Consider the following 27,229-nt stretch of genomic DNA (forward strand, 5'->3'; position numbering starts at 1 on the left):
CAGTCTTCCTGATCTCAACTGAAAATGTAAACACAGGGACAGGTTTCCCTGTGGCTATTGAGATGCTGGGATTTTTTGGAGGAAAACAACAGGACATCAACACAAAAGATTCTAGGTTTGGTTCCCACAGTTCCACCTCGAAAGAGTTGCCTTTAGCTCTCTGTGGAGTGGAAAGCATCACAAAGCCATGGAAAGCTCTGGACTGAGACTACTCCAGCAACTTCCCATGGCACAAATCTCCCTCCCACACTCCACATTTCCCACTGATTTTCCTGCTATACAGTTTCACTCATGCCAGGCTGATTATGAGGGAAAGAAAATGATGCAACAATCAAAAGGTTCTCTAGGTCGTTCCAAAAGTAATAACAAAACCAAAAAAGAAAAGAAAATTTCAAAATAACAGAAAACAATCCTTAAGAAAAAGGGTGGGGTGGGGGAGAAGGGGAAAAAAGAAACAAAAAGAAAACCGGAGAAAGACAAATGAATGTTAGAGCAGGCACGATCATGGACAGACGCCAGCTACTTACGTTCACCTCGGTGATTGCTATATCAACAATGCTACCCACAACAATCAAGGCGTCAAATGTATTCCATGCATCACAGAAATAGTGCTGCATGTGGCAGAGAAGCCGAGGAAAGAGAGAGAGAGAGAAAGAGAGAGAGAGAGAGAAAGAAAGAAAGGAAAAAAAAGGTAAAAAAAAATAAAACAAAAACAAAAAGCATGAAAGAGGGAGAGAAGAGAAAAAAAATAAGAAAAGAAAGAGGTTATGTGGGCATATTAAATAGTCTCTTACCACTTTATAGTACTGGCTGCTCAAACCTCTGTAAAGTTTCACATGATGGAGGGTATCAACAAAAGCCTGGTTAGTTAGAAAGTTACACTCAAACATGTCTACCCTTTGGAGGGAAAGAAAAGCACACACACCCCAAACTCTGTGCGCTTTCACCAGCCACAGCCGGGGCATGCTATGACAAGTGAAAAAGAAGGAGGCATTTCCCCCTCCTTTTTTTTCCCTGGGAGAAGGAGAAGGACGACGGCAAGTTCAATAAAAGCATGACTAGAGGGGGGAAAAAAACCAGAAAAAAGAGCGAGAGAGAGAGAAGGAAACAGGAGGAGGAGGAGGAGGTGGTGGTGGTATCCTGGGGAGGGTAGAGTAATACTCACATTAGTTTCACTGAGAATGACGTCTATAATGCTGCCAATTACGATGAGGAAGTCAAAAACATTCCAAGGATCACTAAAGTAACCCTACATAAGGAAGGGGCAGGCAGGATGGGGATTAAAAAGGAATGTTAGACAGACAAAAACAGTTCAAAATTACCATTAGAATTATTGCCTTGATACCTCAAGCAGTTTTGCTCTTAAATCTGTGCACTGGTTTAGAACCCAAAGACCAGTTCTGGCATCCCTTATGTGATCTGTTCTTTTTCCATCCATTGAAGACAACTGGACTCCCTGTTTGAGTAAGGGCTGCTCATGTGAGTAAGGGTTGGAGGACTGAGTCCTCTGGGTGTCAAGAGTCACCTTCCTCCAAGTAACTTAGTATCTTCCATTGTGCTGTTTTTTTCTGGATTTTGTAATTTTGAAGGGAGGGCTAAAGGAATGGTGACCCTTGGTTCTCTCCAGTAATCACTCCCATGCAACAAATATGAGATGGTCCCTGGGCCAATACTCAGATCTTAAGAGACTTTCCTGGGGCTATAAAAGACCTGGTGTCTCTTAAAAGTGAAAGAGAGGCCTGATAAAACCAGGAGATGGGTTAGAAGGAGCTTTGGCAAATCATTGTCCTGTTAGGTTCTTTGCCCAGACCCCTTTGTGAGTTTGCAAGGCATCAAATAGCCAGGTTCTACTGACTGTGCCTTTGCTATTCTGCTCAAGGCATCAATGCAGACTGGTGTTCTGATGAGAGACGTGAAAAAATCATGCCCTTAAGTGTCTCTAGCCTCTGTCTGCCAGAAGCTGGAAATGGGTGACAGGGGATGAATCACCTGATGATTACCTGTTCTGTTCATTCCCCCTGGGGACCTGACATTGGTCACTGTCAGAAGACAGAACAAACAGCTAGATGGACCTTTGGTCTGAATCCGTATGGCCATTCTTAGTCTAGTGTTATTCTCCAGCTCCTCATGAGAGCCTGCCTGTTGCCCAGTGAAAGGTCTTGGCTGCTTTAAGTCAAATACATTTTGATCTTTTTGATCACTGTATGAATTGATGCTGAGGGCAACTTTGTGTGCTCAGCTGGCCTACCATTCCCCACTCGGCACCAGCCTCCACCACCTACCATTGCACTCCAATTACTTGGGCAGTATGTAGCTAGGGTCCAGTGTCCTTTTCAGAAATTCCTTATTGAGTCTGACTGCTCAGCTTCTCTTGTGGGTCTCTTGTTTCAAATGAATATCTTGAGCAAAGACTTACAGTTCCTCTCAAGAGAATTCATCAAGATTTGCAAAACATCTTTGCCAAGATCTCGTTTTCCTGCACAATCCCTCTTTTCTTCAGTTTTAGGAACAAACAGGAACCCCTGTAGTCTCCTTAAGTATTTTGGTTGTGGAAAGATGGACTAATCTGACCTCCCTGATTCCCAGTTGTGGCCTGTTTCCTGTGATACTGAACCCAAGTTGCACTATGCTTGCTATTCTTAGCGCTGGAAAGTCAGGTCATGGGTAAAGTGTGAGCCTGAGTTCCCAGTCAACATTCGAGAAAGAGACGAGGCAGGGAAAATGAGCCCACTACTGGCACCACAAAATCTAGTCTTGGGAACCTGAGATTGTTACGGCAGAACCAATATCTTAGTCAGACACTGGCTAGGCATTCCCTTCTGAACTCTGGAAGGCAGCCCAAATGGATTCATTTGGACTAGAGAACTTTTACGTTGACAGGCTATGCCTTGGGCTGAACAAACAAACATACAAACTCCACTTTCCGGCTGAGTACACACCAGACAGTTACTGTGAGGGGAATTGTTAGAATGGACTTTGGAAAGAGAAACAAGAAAAGAAAACCCATTCTGAAAAACACAGTGAACGTTTTTGTGTGCAAATGTGGAACAGGCTTGTTGAAAACACGAACTCTTAAAAAAAAAATCAACCCAGTGAGTGTAAATTTCCCACTTGATATATTACACAGTCTGCTATTTGGGGAGAGGAAACAGGAGCTCAAGCAAATTTAGGGAATATCATTATTCAGCATCCAGCCTAGAAAATACACAGCAAACATTAGAATGAGCACAGCAGTGATTCCCGGCGTTTCTAGCAACCAGATGGACCTGGAATAAAAGTGTAATTAGACTTCACCAACAAGAACGAGAGGGAGAGAATGGCAGATTAAAATGTAAAGGCATTCATGTATGGAATCAATAAAGAACTTATACAGCTCACACAGAGCTATAAAAAGGTGCCTGTGTGACCTGACATGACCTCAGCCCTGAGGGCACTTGAAGAATCAAGAGAATAAAGCCGAAGACAGACGGCCTGATCCTACAGCATTTCTTCATGAAAACAGTCCTACTGAATGTACTGGCACATCTCATATAATGAAGATCTTTGGGATCAAATTCAATAATACATCTGTCTTCCGTTTCCTTCTCCGGAGTTCACCAGCCCCATGAAGGATTTCATGGGGATTCCAAACCACTCTGAAAGTTGGAGCTCTGAATTTGCTTTTATGCAGAAATGGGGGTAAAGTTCATACCATTTTGAGTGTCTGGGGCTATGTCCACCTAAAATGGTAGCTTGTTTCCTTTTAAAACAATAGATACTTTGTAAGGTTTAAACAGCTCTTTAGCAGGCATAGGAGATGCCACCATAAGATTATACCAACTTTACAGCACAGCATATTTTGAGCCTGAGGTTAGCAGTTTGCTTTTAATGAGCAACTAGATTCCCAGGCTAACAGCCAATTTTCACAACTGGTGTAACAGGAGTAATCACTGGCATCAGATTTTGTCTCCAGATGAATGTGGAAGCCAATGTATTCAATACTCTCAGTTATAGTAACATAACATCACTGATGTCAGTGACATTGTGCTGACATAACCAAGAAGTATGTGGTCCAAAGGAAGCCGGGTGTCCTAAGGTAAAATCTGGTCCTCAGAGCATAGGTTCCTTTTCTTTTTTCATCAGAATTTAATAGGCTTGATTCTAGTTTACTTACACCAAAATAAATCTGGAGTCACTTCATTAACTTTCATGGAGTTACTGTGCATTCCCATTGGAATTACTGATGACAGAAAATGGGCCTATGTTTTGAACCAGATCTTCCCTCAAATGGCAGCTCTGCTGATCCCATCAGCCAGTGGCTCACCTTAGTCTCTATGGGAGACACACTTTGTAATAACCCACTGTTGCCTATGTGTAAGGTACACTCAACAAACTCCTTTTCTCCTTTCACACATGGGTTGTTTGATAAAGAGGAACCACTGATACTCTGCCAGTTTTATTCATCTGTGTTTTAAGAACTGAATTCAAATACATGATTTTAAAATCATTTCCCTTCTCCTCTCCTGACCCCTCTGTACAGCAGAAAGAGGGGTTGGAAACAAGAAGATATAGTCTGACAGCTTAAAGAAATCATAGAGTATTGCTGCTTATATTCTTCAAATAAGGTGCAGGGAACACTTTGCATGGAAATTAATTAAATCACACTTTTAAAAGCCAATCCTTTGCAGAGACTTCTTCTGAAAACTGCCTATGTGATTGCTTGGCTTTAGACGAAAGCTTGTAATCTTGTCAAGAGTTACAGTGCATATTGAGAATGAATTTAGACCCCTTTGGGACTTGCTTGTTATGGCCTCAAAGTAGCTCTCCAAACCAGATTCCGTGCTGGAGAGACTCAGGCTGACTGGTGAAAGACAAACTGACTGAAGAAGGAGCTTTCAGTCAAACAAAGAGGTAGCAGTTCCAAACTATTTTTCCCACCAGAAAGTTTTGATTCTTTTCCCCAGGGAAGGAGAGGGCTGACTGGAAGTGAATTGAAAGCACTGTTTATTTTTGTCATACAGGAATTTAGAGTGCAATACCATATTTTACTCTTAAAGAGAGACACCCCGCTTTCAGACATTGAATTATGTTGCTCTCCTGGAATTTACTGAGGAATTGCAGTCAACCCCTTGTGGGAATTTTTTGGAGTACATTATACCTATGCCCTCTGAGTGTATATGGGGAGTCAGCAGGGTGGAGGCCAGGTTGGTTACTCATGAGCATGAAGAACTCATCCTTATAATAAAACACATATATTTCTTTCCCCTCTCCGCATCCCCCACACAAAATGAAGTGATAGTCTGTTCTGGTAATAGCTATGATCTGAAGAAGTGGGTCTGTCCCACGAAAGCTCATCACCTAATAAATTATTTTGTTGGTCTTTAAAGTGCTATTGGACTGCTTTTTTGTTTCAAATCACCCAACGATCAATTCATTAATTAAAAGCTGAATATGCAGTGACTGACTGGAGTGGAATCTCATTTGTGCAGGGAGCAGACACTGTGTCACTTTAGAATCAATATGCCAATCATCTTGGCTGCTGAGGTTAGCTAACAAGATGCTGCGGTTTGTTTCACCACTAATGGAGCTACTGTGATCTCTGGAGACCATGGCTATTATGTCCTGCGGAAATACTCTTAAGTACAGTAGCCGGGAAGCATTGTTAACAGCAAGGAAACTGCCCATGAGAGCCCGCCTGAAGGTCTGAGTTCACAACCACTAGGAATTCATAATAAGGAACTATGGGGACAGATCTAGCACAAACCAGGCCATCCCATGCACTAAACTACTCAGGGCAAACCACCCCCTCACTCATGCATCTGATGAAGTGGGTCTTTGCCCACGAAAGCTTATGCTCCAAAATATCTGTTAGTCTATAAGGTGCCACAGGACTTCTTGTTGTTCTCAAAGATACAGACTAATACAGCCACCTGTCTGACATATATAAGGGCAAATGAGGTGTGGTGCTGAATAGTGATCCCAGACAGATTAGGAGCAAACAATCCTGTGGAAATTCCAGGAAATTAGCACCTCTGTGCTAACTTATGAGCAGCTACTTCGATGAGCCACAGGTGCTCCATGTGCTCTTGCGACAAGATCAGCAAAAATCAACTAGTCTACCACTGTAAAGCAATGTAGATAAGGGGTGAAGCAAAGCCTCAGCGCTTCTGTGGGGTGGGATCTGAATGTAGTTCTTATGGTTCCCAGTGGAAGAAGCTGCTAAAGTACTGCAGAAAAGTGGGAGAGCAATAAAAAAGAGCGGGGGGGGGGAGGGGGACAAAGAGAGAAGGTGGGTGAACTAACAAGAGAGAACATTGGCAGGACAGCTGGGTGTCAGAGTACCCAAAATAAATCTGCAAGTCTAGATGATGGAAAGAAACAGTAGTCTTGGGTGAGGTGTCATTGAAAGAGGGAGTTTATGGGAGGGAGGGAAAAAGACTGGTTCCAGGATGACTTCCTGACAAAGAATGAGGTTTCCCAGGAGAGTAAGAGCTCTGTTTGATTGGAACAGACATTGACTCAGATGTTGCTGTTTCTACAAAGCTGGCTGAGCTGCCACAGTCTGGTGCTAGCATGATTCCTTCATCTTCACCATGGGACCACATTTCTGAAACTCTTGCAGGCTATTTGGAGTTGTGGGGTTCGCCTTCAGGCTTTTACTGAAAGAGCCAGCCCTGGAAAGTGGCAAGGCAAAGGGGCATCTCTTTATGAAGCCTATTAAACTGAACCACATACATTCTGCTGTTTGAATCTTGGCACACCATGTCACTGGCACATCTGAGAGAATCCCATATATTCTGCAGAATATCACATAACTACAATAACAACTGATATCAAATGGAGATAATGCAAATTACGTTAAGATGCCATTTAGCCATAACAGCAATCATGGAAATTAGCCGTGCTGAGTACAGAAGGAATAAGGTGGAGGATGCAGCTGCTTGCTGATCATGACAGACTGTAGGAAAACAGCACCTATTTGCATACTATCAGCTCTCCCTCATTGAGGGATTAATTTTGAGAGACAGTCACTTCAATTCACCTACCGCTTGCAGTAATGAGTCATCGCTGAAGGGAACCACACAAATCCTGCACTCTGTCAAAGCTATAAACAGTTAAAACAGTTAAGGGAAACATGTTCTTAACCTTCTGATTCAGTTCCAAAAATCCAAGTGTTTTTAAAGAAACATGCTGCTGTTCTTTGTTATTTAACAAGCCGCACCATCCTTTTAAGGCAAGACTCATTTTAAATAACCAACCTGCATGTGTTTATCTAACACTCCCATCTCACTTCTGATTCATGAACTCTCATATTTCCCTCATTAGGAAGCCACCGAAAGCAGATGGGTGGGTTTCCCTTGTGACTGGGTGGACTGCCCAGACATACTGTCTCTAGCACATCAGAATCAAAGAGGTTGCGGGGGGCTGGATGGCTCTATGACTGGTAATAGAACACAGAAACATTCATTTTTAGGTCTCTGGCTGACTATAGCTCAGATTATCGGTGACCAGAACCTATTATCCTACAATTACTGTTTGACAAGCAGCAGTATCTAAAATTGGTTACCGGTCCCTGTTTTGCTCCCAGTGGACGAAAGTCCCCATCTCTCTCTCTCACACACACATAGAAAATCATCACCCCACTGGCCCTAACTGGTATCCTCGCTGGGAGCCTTAGAGAAAGAAAGTACTTATATATTCTGTACTATTCTCTTTCCTTAGAGGTGGCCTCTGCAGGTCAAGAGTAAGGGGCAATATTGAGGATGCCTGCCCCTGCAACAGTCTGTATTGGGTCTGATTTGTGGTTGAAGGACATACATTTCCAGATCTTACACTCCAGTTCATCTCACCCAGCACTACGTTCACTTGAAAATGATCAGAGGTCCTTTCTCACCTGGGTGAGAGGGTAGTTGGTAATTCATGTTTTTAATTACCTTAATTTTTCTAGGTAGCTGTCATTGTGGTATATCAGCACTCATGTGAGGGCTGAAACTCCATGTTTGATCTGAGTGTGCCAGTGGCAGAGATCAGGTTTGAAGCAGGGTAGAGGTGATACTCTGTATCTCTGGAGAAGGCACCCAGCAGTGCAAGCACGTCCTAGAGTCAGCAGGAATATCTTTCAGGCCTGAACGTGGGAAGGGATGGAGAATAATAACTCTGAACAATGTCTATAAGTAGATGAAAGCCTCCTGAAAAGCTGCTGTTGCTGTTGGATTGGGTTCTTCTTAGTTTTGTGGGAAAGGTGGGTAAGGAATGGCAGAAGCCTGCATACACTAATGCTTCAGGCCTCCCTGTCAAAACAAGACCACAAGGAACAGGAATTGAATTGTCCCCCAGTCTCCATGCTGGTCCTTTGGAACAATGAAATTGGCCTTCTTGATCTTCATCAGGTGGAACCCTTTCAGTTCAATGAAGAGCAGGCTCTTTCCAATAATAACCTCATCATGAATACTCCATGGTTATGGTAGCAGGATGCAGCCCCCAAGAAACCTACACTCCAGTCAGAAAACCAACTTGATGAAAAAGACTGAAAAATGGCTGTGATGGCTAGCTATGCTTGTACATATCACTTTCTCTATATGGACAACCACGCACAATTGGCCATCACGTTGCATCAGGGAGAAACTATATGGGCAGATGCTCCCAGGGCTACAAAGAACAGTTTCTGTCATGATCTAGAAAATAGATATGAGAGAGAATGGACCAAGACACTAGCAAAGGAGAAGGAGGAAAGAACAAAAAGATGGACTCTGCTATGAAAGAGATTCCCTCTTGTAAGTATCTGACACACCGATTTCTTGGGAGGATGACCCAGAAAAAGCTGTCCTCCACAAGGAAAAAACAAAACAAAACAAAAGAAAAACAAACAACCCCCCTCAACCAACCAATTATGAGCTACGGTAAAAAAAAACAGCTGTCAGCTGAGATATTGCTAGCAACATGTAAGGACACAGCTAGCAATCATTGACCTATATGACTGATGCTTCTAGGAATGTCATAGTCCAGCTTCTCATAACCACATATACATGGGAATAAGAGTAAATACTTCACTTTTCAAAAAATCAATTTCACTTCCCTTTCTTAAACAGACCCCATGATCTTTAATACCACAATAAATGGGATGCAATGGGGGATTTGTGAGTGGAGGCTTCTGCCCACCCTCCTCTGGAAATGAAGATACCCTTGTCCTTATTTTGGTGGAGGCTTAGCGAGGAAGTGTTGACAGTCGGGAAGGCATCCAGAATCAGTGAGAAATGTCTCAGGAGAGGGTACAGACTCTGTTCACATCGGTGCCATGAGAAGAAGCTGTATGTCTTGTCTGGCATGGCTGGAGAAACGCTAAACTCAGGTGACAACCCTGACAGATGTTTGGCTTACTGTAGTTTTCACTCTGTATTTTTCAAAAGGGTCCTGATTTTACACAGAGTGAAGTTTTTCCATCTGTGAAATAATTCTACCACCAACACTCGCTCTCATGCATCAGTCTCAAAGCGTATATAAAGGAGGGGCAGCATTGCTGCACCCATTTTATGCTTGGGAAGCTGAAAAGCACAGAGCAGTAAAGTGGCACGGCCAGTCCGGTCAGGTCAGAGTAGAGAGCAGGAATCAGGTTTCTTGGCCCCAGTCCAGTGCCTTATTCCTGGCCAAGACTGCCTCTGACATATCATTTCCTAATAGGACAGAAACTACTGTAGGTTGCTCATTTGGCTTTGTTTTTCAATGAAGAGAACCTGTAAGAATTCTTGGCCATTTTGAATGAGTCTCTCTGAGGTGACAGAAGTTAGGCATTTCCCGTCTGTGGGAGAGAACAAGTAACTTTCCCTTGATATTGTTCCTCTTCTATGCAGCTGCTGTTGCTGCAGGCACCATTGTGAATGAGACCCCAGTGCACCATGCCACTGTGCTTTTTACACAGTGTCAATAATTTTCTGTATTAATAAAGAGTAACAGCTAATACTGTGCTTCCCACACTGCTGCATTGTGCAGTCATATCATTATTTTTGATCACTCATAACGACATTAAAACCCTCAAGTTCTAGACTGGAAATAAATCTGTCACAATGTTGCAGAAATATGCAAATTCCCTGGGTGCATTTACTGTGACTGAAAGGTCCCTTCTTAAAGAAGCTACTGTTCAGCATCTTAGGTAATCTGGTAGGCAAAGGATAAATGTAATCAGGCCTCCAGGAGGTTGGCTAATCACACTGCACAGCCCTTGCTGAGAAGAATTAGAACAGATACAAATGCTTAACAATAAAAAGTACAGGGCAAATTTTGTGCTGTTTCAAGGTGTTGGATTGTCAGTCCCCGGAGGAGGGCGTCCTCTGTCCTATAAGCATATGGGCAGTGGCAGGGTAAGCATCATCCACCTCTCTCACTGTTCTCCTTCCACCAGGACAAAGTGGGGATAACTTCTAGTGGCAAGGGGGAGTTCCTTCTCCACATTCATCCAGTTCTTGGTCTCTTGACAGGGAGTGCCAACAAGGAGATCAATTGGGACCAACTGTGCTGCTTTTTTGGCCACATGGAAACTGGCTCATTTCACACCAGCCATGGACTAGTGTTCAGACTGAAGAATTTTGATCTCTGCTGATCAGGGTGCAGCTGAAGCCAGTGACCTAAAGATTAGTGTAAGGCGCTGTGTTCTCTTATCAATCTGGCTCCCTCTGTTTCATTTCTCCGATGAATATTTTTCACAGCGCACAATTTGTTTGGCTGGGCTAGTTGCTCCCTAGATCTCTGAAGTTTAACCATATTGTGTGCTTTCCTCTCCTTTTATTCCTATTAATGATTAGCGTTCCTCAGATGGTACAGTAGATTCAACAACAATGGGATTTACGGTTTGCAGATCACACGGTCATCTTTGATTTAAAAACCCACTGAAATCTAAAGGAAGCATCAATGAGGACTCCTTGGATGTCCATTAATAAATCCATTATTTGCTGTGTTGCAGCTTGTAGTCTGGAAGATGAGAGCAGAGCAGTCCTGTTCCTGAGTCCCCTGTTGTGTAGTTTGTGACATTACTCTGTACTGGAGCATTAGTTGTTTAGTGTTCTTTAGTCTGTTTCAAATATACTTTCTAACCTGAATCTGCTGTTTAAATAAGAGAACTGCGGTTTCTCTTTCTTCATATAACTGCTCCATCTAATAGGCTTTACAGAACAGAGTCAGAATGGTATCTGTCAGAGGGCCCATAATGTACAAGAACAGTCACATTAGTACTTGTTCTGAGATAAACCCGGCCACCTGTGCTCTGGGTGTGAACGGCAGTTAGCCACTGACTCATGTTTGGGCCAGGGTGGATCCACACCACCTTGGCAGAACTGTGGGGAAGACTGTTACAGGAGGCACTGTCCCTCCCTAATCTTATCTCTGCTTTCTTCCGCCACCTGGACTCTACCCTTCCAAGGGTCGCCAGGCAACCTGAGGTGCATCTGACCAACTTCTCAGGCTAGTAAAGAAGGGACAGGGGCTCATGGCCTCTCAGAGGCCTGCTCATGGGGCGGGTAAATGGGGCAATGCCCCGGCTTTGGAAGAGGCAATGGGAGGAGCTCCAGCCCCTTTTGAAATGCCATGGCAGTGATGCCGTGCCGCTATGTGGCAGTGAGGGAAGGGGGTGAGCAGCGCTGCGATGTGAGTGGTGCTGAGGGCTGACTGCCCAAGGCCCTGGACATTCCACCCTTGCCCCTGCCCCTGCCCCTTCTGTGGGCATGTAGCTGTGCCCCCTCTCCTACCTTGTCTCAGAGCCCATGTGGCTGTCAACCCTGCTGGCTTCTCCTCCTCCCTGCCCTTCCATGCTTCTCCTCCCAGAGCTGCATGGAGGAAGCTGCTCTTACATTTCCCTAAGCACAGGAATGCAAATTAACGGTGTCCCTTGTCAGAGACAGATGTAATTCATGACTATTAGGCTACGTCTACACGGCAGGTTTTTTTCGACGTTACTTATTTCGACGCTCTAATGTCTAAGTAAGTAATGTTGGAAAACGGCATTCACACAGCCACAGCATTGCGAAAGGAGCTTGCACGTAGTGGATAATAGCTGTGCTTTGGTCACCCACATTCCTTTTGGACCTTGAAAAGGGAGCGTGGGTCAGCAAAAGTCCTTTGCAGGGCTGGAGTAATTATTTCAAGGGAAAAGCCCTAGCTCGAATTTGCTGCTTGGCTGTGTGAACGCTTTGCAGAAGGGAGGGGACTCAGAAAGAAGGGGGTTTGCCCTTAGTAGGGAGTGCAATGGAGAGAGAAAGTCTATTGAAGGGCCTCTCACCCCATGTACCTGGGTAGGGGTTTCTGACCGCTGGATCCTTTATTACACTCATGAAGAGTCTATTGCTGGCAATGGGATTAGGCATATATTTAAGTTGCCGATGTATTTAACCACCTTGCTGACTTTGGCCTTTACCTCTCTATGCCTCAGTCTCCTCCTTTTTGCAATGAGGCTAATGATAACTTATCTTTCACAGATTCACACCTCTCAGCCACTGCTAACATGCCAATGGGCTGGAACAGAAATCACAGCTCCTCCATGAGGGTTGTGCGTGGCTTCCTGCCTCCAAACTGACCTCCAGCCAATGCACAGGTCTGTTTTGTGGGGTGCAGGACATGTATGGGGCTCTTCTGTGTGGCTCATGTAAGGACGAGGGCTTTTCATGAAACCCCACACCAGGTGGAGTTTCCCCTATAATCCACACAAAAAGGAGGGGAAATGCATTGCATATAAATTATTCAATCAGTTCCAGTCTCAGCAGAATAGTACTTCTGGAGAACAAGAAATAAATGCCCCTCAGACAAGGAAAGCTGTGACATCTGCCAGGGAGCTTCAGCAACACAGAGAAGCACAAATAACACAGCATTCCATTAGCCTAAAAGTTCTATGAACCCTTCCATGTTTTTTATTTCCATTTCCCTCCATTGTTCTTTTTTTCTTGTCTTGTCTTTTCCTCTTTCAATGTAACACTTTCATTCTGCCCTTCTCGGTGTCCCTTTTCCTCTCCACTTTTCTGGTTAGTCTTCTCATGGTGCTTTTCATTAATGCTTTCTTCTTTCTGTGTTCTGTATTCTCTCTTCCTTTCAGAACACTCTTTGCTTCCACCTGCACATTGTTTGCGCAGTTTTTCCTCTTCTGATTTTATTTTTCTTCCTTTCCCTGAAACCCAGTTCCCTATCACTATTCCTCTCCTTCTCCTCATATGCAGTCTTTTTGTCCTCTCACTTCCTCTGTTCCTCAGATTCAGTTGTGTAGTCCTTCCTTGCTCTCCTCATATTCCAGAGTCTCATCTCTATTTTCACCCTCAAAGGAACTCATCCTTTCTCCCTTCTTACGGTCCCTTATATATTTTTGTCTTACCCTTCCACTCTCCCTTTCCAGGCATCTGTCGCAAATCACTAAGACATTAAAGAAAGGGGGCAAAATGTCCTTTCTGTAGCAGTTGACTGAGCAAGCCAATAAGCCAATACTTCTTTTAGCTCAGGGTCATTTAGCTGGTTGTCTTCTGCAGAGCAGAAAGGATGAAACACAGGCTGATGAGAGGAATCAGCCAGATGCCTATCCTGGCTGCCTCAAGTCCAGTGCAGAACGAAATCTCAGCATTTGAGCCTTTTAACAACCAGAACAGCCTAGTCAAAATCTCTGGCTATCTGGAGGCTTTATTGCTGTACCTCATGGATAATCCAGCGCTAATACCCTCATTATGCTGTGTATACATGGGACTGCACCTCAGGGAACCTGATTTTACAACAAAAATATGATTCCTGTTTGTGGTGTGTGGATTGGACCTTAACTGTGTTTTATAATTGGTTAAATCCTTGGGCCACAGATGAAATCCAGTCTACACTACAAATTGAAACAATATTTGTAACTGGGCTGGAGACAACCTGGTTGCAACCAGGTTTCCTGACATGGGTGCATTAGTCCTCAGTATGATCCTCCCACGTCTGCCAAAGGTATGCCAGAGGGGCTCAGATCTTGTGCTGTTTGAGGCCAGTTCAATAACCTAAGGTAGGTACTTCTGACTGCAAGAATGTGGCAATACAAAGAGTGATAGATTTCAAAAATTAAGAAACTCCATGAGAAAGGGGTGATGGGATTGTGTAAAAAAAAATTCAGTAGCCTGAAGGAAGCCTGGAGCATCTGGAAATATCACAACCAAGGCACAACAGGTTGTGAGCACTCTGTAAAACAGGAGTACAAGGAATAAGAAGCAGCCAGTGTGGCTTAGCGAAAGGCTCTTCAAAGATCTGGGGGTAAAAAAGGAATTGCGCTGAAATGAAGTAGTCAGGAAGGAATCAAAGCAGATGAGTCAGTGTGCCGGCATGAAAAGAAATAGAAAAGCATCCAATGTATTACAAATGCTAAGCAAAGGGCTTAAGGGGGGATAAATACCGCCCAATACACTCAGGGAATAAGAAATACTTAGGAGCAAGTGGCTCTATTAGGGTTGAGAACAGGAGGGTTTTCTAGTGAACTGAGGAATGGAGTGGTAGCCAGGACTCCCTTGTGTAGAGAAAATCACAATCCTTACTGTAACTGATTGGGCAATGTAGGTCCTGCACTGAATGCAAAACTCATTCATATTAGTGCATTCTGTTCTAAATACCTCTGTGCCCAAAAGTGGTCAATGAAAGATGGGAACGCAGACAAGAGCAGCAATAATAAATAAGAGGGCTGACACAATGATCTTACGAAGAAAACTTCACAAGATCTAACTATGCCTGGCTTGGCTATATGAGGATATATCGGGGACTTGATAGTCACCTATGTGTCACTGTCAGATAGACAGAAATTTTAGCTGCTGCATTGGATAGCAAGGGAATGGATTATGTGACCTTTTACATCTCTAATATCCTAAGATTCCTTGAAATAAATCCCCCCTATTCGCATTCTTCCTATGGGTGACGATTCAGCAAGGTACTTAAACATATGCTATCTTTACTCATGGGAGCAGTCCCACTGAAGTATCATCTGAATTAGGGCCATAAGGAGAGTGATAGCGGAATTTCAGTTTTCTAGGATCCTACTTGTATCAGAGAGGTATCTGTGTTAGTTTGTATCTTCGAGAACAAGAAGAAGTCCTGTGGCACCTTATAGACTAACGGATATTTTGGAGCATAAACTTTCATGGGCAAAGACCTGCTTCATCAGATGCATGAGTGGGTGAGGGGGGGTTGTCAGTTCTGGCCCTCCCTTTTACTGGGACCACACTCTTTAAATAACCCTCTAAAAACCCTCCCCATTCATGCATCTGACGAAGCTGGTCTTTGCCCACAAAAGCTTAATCTCCAACATATCTGTTAGTCTATAAGGTGCCACAGGACTTCTTGTTGTTCTCTAGGATCCTACTTGTGACTCAACAAATGGTTCTGGGAGGGCATAATGAACATTTGCTAAGAAGACACACACAGTATGAGAGCCTCAGCAATTGGAGGAGCCATTTCCCAATGACTCTGGACAATTGCAGGATTCACTGTGGAAAATTCATCTCTATATCCGTGCCCTGAAATGCTAATGAAGCCAACAGAGTAAAAGCAGAGAACTTGTCGCTCTTTTGCTCTACCTCTATGAGTTATTAAAAATGTGTTCTTTTTAGGAAACAGGGAGAGAAGACAGCTCCATTAAATGAACTTTCTTCTCTGAACAGGAGAGTACTCATGTTCTTCAGATGCCTGTCTTAATGCTGAAACACCAAAATAACAAACATCAGCACCATTTGTTTAGCAGTGTGGGTATCTTTTATCATAAGATTATGAAACAAACAGAAGCTTTAGCAAAGGGTGGTGTGCAGCTTATGCTCCCCAGAACTGTGGTTTAGGATATTAAAAGAAGGGACCATATGGACATATGGATTTTTCTTCTCCAAGAGACAACATTCCCAATAAGTGGCAAACTTGTTTGGTTTTTATCAGGATTTTTATTCGTGCAACTGTGTTGTATATTTGAGACAAGTTAGAGCTGGACAGTTTGTTTCCAGAGTTCCAGTCTCCCCATATTCACATATATGTGTATGTTCATATTCAGACCTTTAATGTTGCCCATTACAGAATCAGTGACCCATCTCTGAGTTTCTATCTAGCTCTGAACTCCTACACAGCTTTGGGGTGTTTGCACGTGGGGACCTGACTCAAGGCCACATCAGTTCTGGAGCTCTCTTGCTAAAGCTGGGCTACTGATCCTGGCTAAAGTCCCTGACGGCATAAGTGGGAAAAGTCTGCTAAAGTTACTGCTGTCCTCTTTACAGAAAACAGTCATGCCAAGTGGATGAAGCAGTGGACAAGGACTCATTCAATTCCAAGCTCTGCTTTTATCCTGCTGCAAGACCTTGAGCTAGTCACTTCCCCTCTCTGGGCCATCTGCAAAAATGGGGATCATAATACTGATATTCTTTGTAAAGCCTTTTGAGATCTACTGAAGAAAAAGAGCTATAGAACTAGCTTTTGTCCACGGCTGCACCAGCATTAAATTGTTCCATGGCAGATTGTGTGTTTTGTGGTCAGGGGGCACAAACGTATGCATCTAAATTTCAGAGTGGACTCTGAATTCTAATGAGAAACCCTGGAAGCTCATCACAAAAAGCTCACCAGAGTGGCAGGAGCTTTTTATACATTAGAAACAAACACCAGAACCCCCTGATTCCCCAAGCCTCAAGAGCATCTCTTTAAACTTCCTGTCTGTTCAGGGTAATTAATTTTGAATCACTTTATGGGGTTCAGCCAAGACAAACACTTGAGGTCCATTTGGGAATCTGTTTCAGAGCAGCATTTTAATACTTTGCAAGGAGATGCAAGGAACATAGTGGATGTGTGTTCCTTATCAGCAGCCCTAATCACCCCAAATCTCTCTCATTACCAGAAAATCTGTTATTTCTCATTCCCTCTTTATGCCTGGAGCAGGATAGCTATTGATGGGCACTTTGCTTTCTTACACTGGTAAAACTCGAGATCTGTAGCTGTCTTCAGAAAAAAAAAAACTAAAACAAAACATTGTACACCGAAACAAATCAGCTTGACACAGTACTGTTCCTACTAAGTGGTGTCAGCTGAAAGATTACACTACCCCCGCAGCTGGATATAAATGACAGAGACTTCCCTGCCCTCACAGAGGCTAAGTGAAGAGATAGCACTGCTTACAGAAGAGTGAAATACAGATTTTCTGCAAAGCCCAACCATTCTTAGTGCCAAGCTTGCGTTCAGTTATGAAACCTTTTGTTTTTCTCCCACCTTCAAATCCTGTCTATAGAGCATGGAATAGTACGAAGAGGTGCACCCAGACCCCTGGACTAAAGGGAGTTCCACAGCTCAGGCAATGGTCTTTTGATTGGTAAATCCTTACTTTAATGCAAGAAGTAGCTCCAGCACTGGATTATGCAAGTAAATTCCCTACACCAGATGAGTCTGCACTCACAATTAGCGCTTATAGAACTGACTCCTTCTTGAGTTTTCCCCTTTCTACCATGCTATCAAAAGACCCGAGTAAGCAGCCCGCGATGCCTTAGGAAAACAGGGGCCAGGAGATTAAAAACACTAGGCATCTGGGAACCTGGGGAAAAATACATACAGCATCAGAAAGAGCTGTATGGCTTTCATTATTCCAGTAAACTCTTTCATGTCCGGCAGCCCTGGCACTGGGAGGTTCCCAGATATTCAAATTTTCTGGCTAGCATAAACATGTACCAAGTTAGCAATGCATAACACTAAAGAAAAACAAGATTAGATACTAAGAAACAAACAAAAATGTATGCAGAGTACTTTATTTGCCAATAACAGTAGTACTGTACACTGTACACATATATTGTATTTGCTGTGTTTATTTGCATTTACTTTCACTGTTCTGTAGTTATGGAAAATGTAACTAACATGTACTTATGGCTAAAGTGCTGGTTATTTGAGAGTTCTGGATGATAGAATGCCGGATATGAAAGTGTTCACTGTACTTCCAGAAATGCCAGCAAGAAAAAGCTGAGTTGGGAATAGCTGTAGGCCCCTCCCAGCCATGGCTACAGCTCCACTGCTGAGGGTACTCCTGCTGGGAGAGACTGGAACTGCACTAGCTCTGTACTCCACCCCATGGCCACCACATCTACACCTCCATCTCCAGTGACTCCAGCCGGGAGAAGCTGGGAGCACAGTGACTGTGAGCTGCCTGGTGACTACAGCACCCATCCCCTTCCCTTCATTTTTTCTTATGTGAAAAGGCACTAGCAGCGTGGGCTCCACACCGTAATTGTTCCCTCAGCAGTTCCTGCTGGGACCCCTCCTGGGAGGTACGGCAATTAGCGATAATTACTGGGAGATGCTGAGACCCTTTCTTTCCAAGTATGCTTTAGGGAGTGGTTGGGGGAGGAGTAGGCCTGTGACAACACCCCAGCCTCCCTCCAGCAGTAGTTACATTACCTACACAGTGCCTCTTGCTGGATTCAGAAACACCCACAGCCATAGACAGTGGCATGCTCCCCGGAGCAAACTCCATCGCTTTAGCTCTGTGAGAGGCCTGTTGCTGCTTCTCCCAGGTTCACTTCTCCTGCACTGTCCTCTCCTGAAAGCCCTTCCCTCTGTTGCTCAGATGAGAGCATGCTACTTTCAGGTCTCCAGCTACGTTGCCTGTTCCTCTGTAGCCAGTCACAGAGGAGTAAGTGCCCCGTCAAATTTCAGGAACTCCTCAGACTGAAAAGATGGGCACACCATTCAAACAGATTAATCAAAGATTGGGTTAGGCTTTACTGGTCGGGAAATGGCAGCTAAATGCAGCTGTAACAGAGACTCCATAAACATTTTTAGCTAGTCCTTTTGTTCCAGTGAAACTTAATGGCATTTAAAATCCCCTCTTTAGCTTCTGCTGGTGAATAAAGCTCTGCGCTGCTGAGACTGTTTAGATAACCCCCTTATGGATAACCACCCATTGGCAGGCCATTTTAAATACCATTCATGGTGGTGGGTGCCCATCCCCTGCTTAGCAGAGGACTGTACTACCATCTTTCACAGAGCTGGAAGTCTGTGTTCAATTTACAGAGATAAAATAGAGCAGCACATGTAGCTGTAGTCACCATCTCTGTGGGCCACAAGGTACAGATCCCATCATGCAGCGGTCCACTTTGATCCAAGAGGCCTTCTATAAGTTGCTGGGGTTTTTCTCTGTTAGGCAGTTTGAATCAAGATGGAGCAGTGCAAGATGGCTTTTGTGATAAAAAGGACAGCAGCTGGGAATTACACTGCACGACGCATTTGATGTTCCAATATTTAAGAAAACGAAGAAGAGATACCTGTCTCATAGGCTGTGGCCACACTAGCCATTCATTTCGAAAGTGATTTCGAAACGGGGGCGATTTCTAAAAGAGCAGTAGAGCGACTACATACAAATCGCTTGTTTTGAAATCAACTTCATTTCAGAGTTGCTGTTCCACTCCTGTGTTGGCTATAACACCTCATTTCGATGTTGATTTCAAAATGAAATGTGTGTAGCCACTTCCTGGCCGCCATTGGAAATGAAAAGTCCCCCATGGAGCTGGCCCTTCCCCAGAGCACAGAGACACCCTGGCCAGCAGCCAGGGCTCTATGGCTGTCAGCTATGAGTGCCTTAAAGCTGCAGAGACACAGAAACGCAGTGCAGGAAGCTGAGTGTGTGTGAGTAAGAGGTGGCTAGACAACACTCTCAAGCAACCCCAGAAAGTGACACCTCACCTTGGCCGGACTGATGGCCAGCAGCCAAGATGCCCAGGATCCCCATGGAGCCAAGGGTTCTGGGCGGCAGGGCTCCCAGGGCTCTGGGCAGCCCCCAAAGAGGAGGGGGGCCGTCTGGCTTGAAGCTGAGATCTGGGACCTGCTGGCTGTCTGCGGGGACAAGGCAGTCCTCCTCAGGACAGAGGTGTGGAAGAGGAATGCAGATGCCTTCGCCTGCCTCGCCGACAACCTCGCCGCAAGGGGCTACCTCCTCCAGACCCCTAACCAGGTCCACTCCAGAGTCAAGGAGCTGCAGCTGGGCTACACCTGAGCAAGGGACTCAGGCAGGCAGTTGGGGGCAGTGCCGGCCACCTGTCCCTACTTCAGGGAGCTCCACCAGCTGCTGGGACCCAGGGAGCCTGCACCACCCAAGGAGATCTTGGACACAGCAGAGCCAGAGGGGCAGGGCGAGGAGCCCCAGCCAGGACACTCGATGCGCCCCCTGCCCCCAATTCCAGGCCCTGAAGAACCTGCTGGCAACGGAGACAGCGACAGCGGGAGCGAGGGATCCGGAGAAAAGTAAGAAAGGTGAGCAGTAACATACAGACCCTTGATTTCAGAAGAGCTGACTTTCTCTCCCTGAGAGACTGGATGAGCAGGATCCCTTGGGAAATGAAGATGAAGGGGAAAGGAGTTGAAGAGAACTGGCAGTATTTTAAAGAAGTCTTACTGAAGGCCCAGGAACAAACAATCCTGCTGCGTAGTAAGAAATGCAAACATGGTAGGCAACCACCTTGGCTTAACAGGGAAATCCTTAGTCAGCTTAAATTCAGAAAGGATGCATACAAGAAATGGAAACATGGACAGTTGACTAAGGAGGAGTATAAACATACGGCTGGAGAATGCTGGGCAGTAATCAGGAAAGCGAAAGCACAATTGGAACTGCAACTGGCAAGGGATGTGAAGAGTAAGAAGAAGGGTTTCTACAGGCATGTGAACAATAAACAGGTTATCAGAGAAGGTGTGGGGCCATTACTGGATGAAGGAGGTAACCTAGTGACAGATGATGCAGGAAAAGCTGAAGTAGTCAATGTTTTTTTGCCTCAGTCTTCACAGACAAAGTCAACTTCCTCATGACGGTCCTAGACAACACAGTATGGGAAGGTGGAGGGAAGCCATCTGTGGGGAAGGAACAAGTTCTGAGCTATCTAGAAAAACTAGATGTGCACAAGTCCATGGGTCTGGATTTAATGCACCCCAGGGTACTGAGGGAATAGGCAGAGGTCATTGCTGAACCTTTGGCCATTATCCTTGAAGACTCTTGGAGATCAGGGGAGATATCAGAAGACTGGAAGAAGGCAAACATAGTGCCCATCTTTAAAAAAGGAAAGAAGGACAATCCAGGGAACTATAGACCAGTCAGCCTTACCTCAGTCCCTGGGAAAATAAGAGAGGGAATCCTCAATGAATCCATTTTGGAACACTTGGAAGAGGGGAAAGTGATCAAAAATAGCCAACATGGATTCACCAGGGGCAAATCCTGCCTGACTAATCTGATTAGTTTCTACGATGAGGTAACAAGCTCTGTGGACATGGAGACGTCAATGGATGTGATATACCTTGACTTCAGCAAGGCTTTCGATATGGTCTCCCACAACATTCTTGTCCATAAGTTAAGGAAATATGGATTGGATCCTTGGACTATAAGATGGATAGAAAGCTGGCTTGATGGCCAGGCCCAATGGGTAGTGGTCAATGGCTCAATATCTGGATGGGGGTCTGTTTCAAGCCAAGTGCTGCAAGGCTCAGTTCTGGGGCCTGTGTTATTCAACATCTTTATTAATGACCTGGATGAAGGACTGGATTGCACCCTCAGCAAGTTTACGGATGACACAAAACAAGGGGGAGAAGTATATTCATTGGAGGGTAGAGAGAGAATCCAGAGGGACCTGGATAAATTGGAGGGCTGGGCCAAAAGAAATCTGATGCGGTTCAATAAGGAGAAGTGTAGAGTCCTGCACCTGGGGCGGAAGAATCCCAAGCATTGTTACAGGCTGGAGACTGACTGGCTCAGCAGCAGTACAATGGAAAGGGACCTAGGGGTTATGGTGGATGAAAGGCTGGATATGATTAAACAGTGTGCCCTTGTAGCCAAGAAGGCTAACGGCATACTAAGGTGCATTAGGAGGAGCATTTTGAGCAGATCTAGAGAAGTAATTATTCCTCTTTATTCGGCACTGGTGAGGCCACATCTGGAATATTGTGTCCAGTTTTGGGCCCCCCAGAATAAAAAGGATGTGGATTTGCTGGAGCAGGTTCAGCGAAGGGCAACAAAAATGATTAAGGGGCTGGAGCGCAAGACCTATGAGGACAGGCTGAGGGATTTGGGCTTGTTTAGTTTACAGAAGAGAAGACTTAGAGGTGATTTAATAGCAGCCTTCAACTTCCTGAAGGGGAGCTCGAAAAAGGAGGGTGAGAAACCGTTCTCAGTGGTGTCAGGTGGCAGAACAAGGAGTAATGGTCCGAAGTTGAAGAGGGAAAGGTGTAGGTTAGATATTAGGAAAAACTACTTCACCAGGCGGGTGGTGAAGCATTGTAATGCGTTGCCTAGTGAGGTGGTGGATTCTCCATCCCTTGAAGTTTTTAAGTCCCGGCTGGACAAGGTCCTGGCTGGGATGACTTAGTGGGGGTTGATCCTGCTTGAAGCAGGGGCTGGACTAGATGACCTCCTGAGGTCCCTTCCAGCCTTGTGATTCTGCGAGTATATTGTGGACACCTCCGAGGACCCTAGCCGGGCTACCTCCACCTGGGCCTCCCCCGAACTACCTGAGGAACCCTCAGGTAGGACTGGGCATGGGATACCCTGGCCATGCGGGCAGGAAGGCAGTCTGCAACACAGCCAGCAAGGCCTGGGCAAGTGTCCACGGGCCAGGACCTGGGGAAGGCCGTCATCGCTGTCGGGGGTGCCCCATGTGTGCGGGGGGGGGTCCCTGTATGGGGTGCCATGAGGGCCATATGCCTGAGAGGGTGGGAAGGGCTCGGGCAAGCACCCTAACGGCCCTGCATTGACGGACCCCACAGCAGACGGACCCCCCCAGGGCCTCTCGCCACATGCAGGGAGGGACAGTGGTGGGGACAAGGACTCTAGCCCATGGTACCACCCTCTCCCCTTATGTCTTCACAGCCTCAATGTCTGCCAGCCACTCCAGTCCCCTGGACATGCCCGGGAGCCCCGCAGCAGCAGAGGAGGGCGAAGGGGTGATGCCTCCCCAGACTGGGTGCTGTGGAGGGTGGAGCTGCCACCACAGCTGGGCAGATGATCTGGTGACAGCCCACACAGCCACGTGGTGGGAGCAGAACTGCTTGCTGCAGGAATGGCTCTCCATGGAGCAGGTGGCCTGGGACCAGGTGGCTGGGTATCTTGACACCTTGACCCAGGCCGTCGCCAACGGCCTGGCCCAGCTGCCTGCCCCATGGATGGCCTTTCCTGCAGCCCCCCGCACCCCAGCCCCCCGCCTCTTCCCCAGGCCCCCCCTTCTCCCTAGCCCCCTTCCTCCCCAGCCCCCCCGGTACCCCTTCTGCTCCCCCCGCCCTTGCAGCCCTGCTCCCAGCCACCATGTCTGCAGCTGAGCGGCAGGAGCTGGTGAGGTGGCTGTGGCCAGGTGAGCCCAGCCTATCCATGGCTCCCTCTCTCCCCGCTGCGAGTCTGAGCCCCTAGAAACCCCAGTCTGGCCCTACCTCCCCATTCCCCTTGCCCCATCCCAGACCTGCTGTGATCCCTGGTTGCAGCTCCGGGGGCCGTTGTGCCTCCCAATCAGCCACCCTGCACAGAAGATTGAAATCCGCCGCCCTCCATCTAAATAGTTCCCTCCCCCCGTTCCCCCATGTAAATAGTTACATGTTCTTTGTTTTCCAAAAATACCAGCTGAATTTATTTAACAGTGATATATGTCTTGCCTCGGGTGGGGATGGTGAGGGGAGTGCATGCAAGTGGGGATGTTGGTGGGATGGGGGTGGGGGCAGGGGGGATTGTGTGGAGTGGGCGAGGGCCAAGCCATGGGGCCCCCCAGGCAAAGGCCTCCCTGAGATTGTAGAGAGCACAGCAGGTGCTCACGACCATGGGCATGCTGGGCAGGCCTACCTCCAGGTGCGTCAGGAGGCACCTGAAGCTCGCCTTCAGATGGCCAAATGCCTGCTCAATGGTGTTCCTGGCTTGGTTGGGGCAGGCACTGCAGAGCTCTTGGCTCAAATTGGTGCGTCCCGTGTAGGGGTGCATTAGTCAAGCCTGGAGAGGGTAGGCTACATCGGCGATGATGTAGGGGAGCATGGTCATGTCCCCCACCAGCAGCTCCCATGGGGGGATGTAGGTGCCCTCGGCCATCCGGCAGCTGAGCTAAGAGTTCCGCAGGATGCGGGCATCTTGGGCCCTGCCTGGTCAGCCCACACAAATGTCCATGAAATGTCCTCGGGCATCCATAAGGGCCTGGAGGACGACAGAGCGGTAGCCCTTTCGGTTGATGTACAGTCCCCGGCTGTGTGGTGGGGCCCAGATGGTGATGTGGGTGCTGTCCAAAGAGCCAATGCAGTTGGGGAATCCCAGCTGTTGGAAGCCGTCCATGGCAGTGTCCACATCCCCCATGCAGATCAGGTGGTGCAGGAGGATCCTGTTGATGGCGGTGATGAACTGCAGGTGGTGGAGGGTGCCTGTGAGTGTGTGGTAGCATATGCGGGAACCTGCTCCCTGGTACCCCCTCCCCAGGATCCCGCTGTGGGTGCGTGGCCCCAGGTGCCTTATCTCAAGGAGGATGATCCCAACAGTGGCCTTCCCCACCCCGAATTGGTGGTCAACTGAGTGGTTGCTGTCCGGGGTGGCCAGCTTCCACACAGCAATGGCCACTCGTTTCTCCAGGGGGAGCGCGGGCCACATGCAGGTGTCCTGGTGGTGAAGTGCTGGTGCCAGCCAATGGCACAGCTCCATGAATGTGGCCCAAGTCATACGGAAGTTGCAGAGCCACTGGTCGTTGTCTCATTCTCCAAGGATGATGTTGTCCCATCATTCCCCCTGGTGAGGTAATGCCAGAGACGATGGTGGGCCGGCCATGTGTCAGGCAGCACATAGCCTCATAAGGCATGCTGCCAGGATGACCATCAGGCTGGCCATGATGTCAAGGATGTCCCCGTCAGTGAAGTGCTGGGGGTCCATGGTAGGTAGGGGTGTGGTGGCTAACCAACGCTTTGCCAAATGCTGTGCTGGAGGTCACATGCTGTAGGTAGCTGGGGTCCTCAGCATGTGCACAGGGGGTGTGTGTGTTTGGGAGGGGCCCCTTAATAGGGCAGCTGGCCCTTGCTCCAGGAAGGGCTTGTCGGCCATTTGACCCTGCCCTTGCCATTTACTGCCCCATTATTTTGAAATGAAGCTGTGGCTGTGTAGCTGTTCCATTTCGAAATGATGGGGCATCTTTGATGTTACGGATCACAACGTCGATCCGTGTTTTGTGTGTAGTCACTTCCTTTTGAAGCGGCTCACTTCGAAGTGACAGACAGGGATTACCCCTTTCAACATCACTTCCTAGTGTGGCCACAGCCATAGAACTGGAAGGGACCTTCAGAGGTCATTGTTTTTGTGCTCTGGGCAGGGCCAAGCACCATCGCTGACAACTTTTTTTTTTTTTTTAAATCTATTTGGCGCAGCACCATAAATGGCCTCCTCAAGGAATGAGCTCACAACCCTGGGTTAACGGGCTAATGCGCAAAACACTGAGCTATCCCTCCCCGAAAGGGCAAAGAAATCTGTAACTGACTGTCATCAATTAATTATAAATTCCACTTCAGTTAGACCAGAATCACTACACTGGTACAGAAAAATTAGCATTAATATGCTGCTTAAGGCAGCCTTTTAGATGTACAGTATTTGCAATTTCCATTGGTTCATTCACCCTGATATCTGGGGGGCAAACACCCTATTTTAGTGTTTTTTCCCCTTTGAAGATACTAGTTCATAGATTTCAAGGGCAGAAGGGACCGCTGTGGTCATCTAGTCTGACATCTTCTAAAATTAAATTAAGTATCGGGGCTCTTTGTGGCACACAGTTTTTGTTTCTCTTTTTACTATGGTGTATTGCTTTAGCTGGCTGTTCTTTAAGGATGGGGCAGAATTATGATTGGTGCTGGGACCTTAACTGAGAACATGCTGACTTTCAAGACTTTTTATTAAAACCCTGATGTTTGAGTCCATGTTAAAGAGTGTTAAAAAGATATGCCATATAATCTCATCCGTAATTAGGTCACAGAGAAGTTTTTAATTTAGAAGTCTTCTCAGTTATTTTTAAACTCACAGTGATCAGAGCCCATAGCAAAGCTCAGAGAGTAACAAAGCAGGATCTAAACAGAAGAATGAAACTAAATGCCTGAAGCATGTTGCTGTACATATAAGCTGTGTCTACGCCTGCATACCTCTTTCAAAAGAAGCATGCAAATGAAGGAAATCAAAAATGCAAATGAGGCACTGATTTACATATCTGGTGTCTCATTTGCATATTCTCATTTCAAAAGAGCTTCTTGCAAAAGGGAAGAAAACAGTATAGACGTGGCTGTTTGGAAAATACACCCCATCTTCGAAAGAACCCTTCTTCCTTAAACAATATAGGAAGAAGGGTTCTTTCGAAGATGGGGTTTATTTTCAAAAGAGCCACACCTACACTGATATTTTTCTTTCAAAAGAAGCTCTTTCGAAAGGAGAATATGCAAATGAGATGCCATACCTATAAATCAGTGCCTCATTTGCATTTTTAATTTCCTTCATTTGCATGCTTCTTTCGAAAGAGGAATGCAAGTGTAGACACAGCTATAATGTGCATATAAAGTTTTTACAAATAGATGGACTTAGAAGAATTTCCACAGCAGCATACACGCCAAAGTCTCAAACTTGTAAGCCTAGTGCCTATTGGCATTACAAGCTCTGCTGATACAGCTGGAGGTGCATTTAATTTTCATGGGGATTACATTTAAGACATCACAAAAGGTTGAAGATTTTTAAAAGGCCTGATAGAAAACGGTGGGAGAGGGGATAGAGGTGCTATAGTTTGCAGGGAGAAGAGCCAACCTAGAAATGATGATGGAGAGAGGTATCAGTTTGAATGGAGGGCGAGGAGAAAGTTGCAGGGCCGGTGAGGTGCAGAAGGATGAAAGAAGGACAGGCTGAAGGAGGGTGGCACTTTAACTTTCAATAGAATGTAGAAACTTCGTGGTTGCCCATGATGAAGACTGCCACTTTTGTTAATGCCACATGGAGACCTCATGGAATGTAGCAGAAGCTATATTAAAAAAAAAGGCCTGAGCTAATTTGAAAGCTATGTTGGGTTAGCAGGAAGAGCTTAAAATTTCCAACTCTCCTTCCAGTACAGTTAAATCAGTGGAATGCAGAGCTCCTGGGAATGCAGTAATCCATGGAGACAGGAACTGGTTGGGGTTTCCAACAAGGAGTTATTAAATTCGAACCTAACATTACCCAAACCAGCCCTGTGCAGTAATCCTCCCAAAGCACTAGTGCTCAGGCCCATTATGCCAGCCATTTTGAACTATGAGCATTCTGATAACTGACCTG

General features: G+C 46.1%; 1 protein-coding gene across 18 annotated transcripts in view; it reads right to left on the reverse strand.

Annotated features, from left to right (window-relative positions):
- Positions 1-27,229, reverse strand: part of CACNA1C (calcium voltage-gated channel subunit alpha1 C) — an 812,008-nt gene that overhangs the window by 75,155 nt on the left and 709,624 nt on the right. For 11 of the 18 annotated variants that reach the window (XM_075005900.1, XM_075005795.1, XM_075005788.1 and 8 more), the window contains 2 exons: positions 1,166-1,249; positions 528-611 (listed from right to left, as the gene is read on the reverse strand). The exons of 1 other annotated variant lie outside the window; for it this stretch is intronic. In XM_075005900.1, coding sequence (XP_074862001.1) covers positions 528-611; positions 1,166-1,249 — 168 coding nt within the window. The remainder of the gene's footprint in view (positions 1-527; positions 612-1,165; positions 1,250-27,229) is intronic. 6 more of the 18 variants (XM_075005919.1, XM_075005902.1, XM_075005852.1 and 3 more) reach the window with 2 other exon arrangements.

The sequence above is a fragment of the Carettochelys insculpta genome, chromosome 1, assembly GCF_033958435.1.
Source record: "Carettochelys insculpta isolate YL-2023 chromosome 1, ASM3395843v1, whole genome shotgun sequence".
NCBI classification, from domain to species: Eukaryota; Metazoa; Chordata; order Testudines; family Carettochelyidae; genus Carettochelys; species Carettochelys insculpta.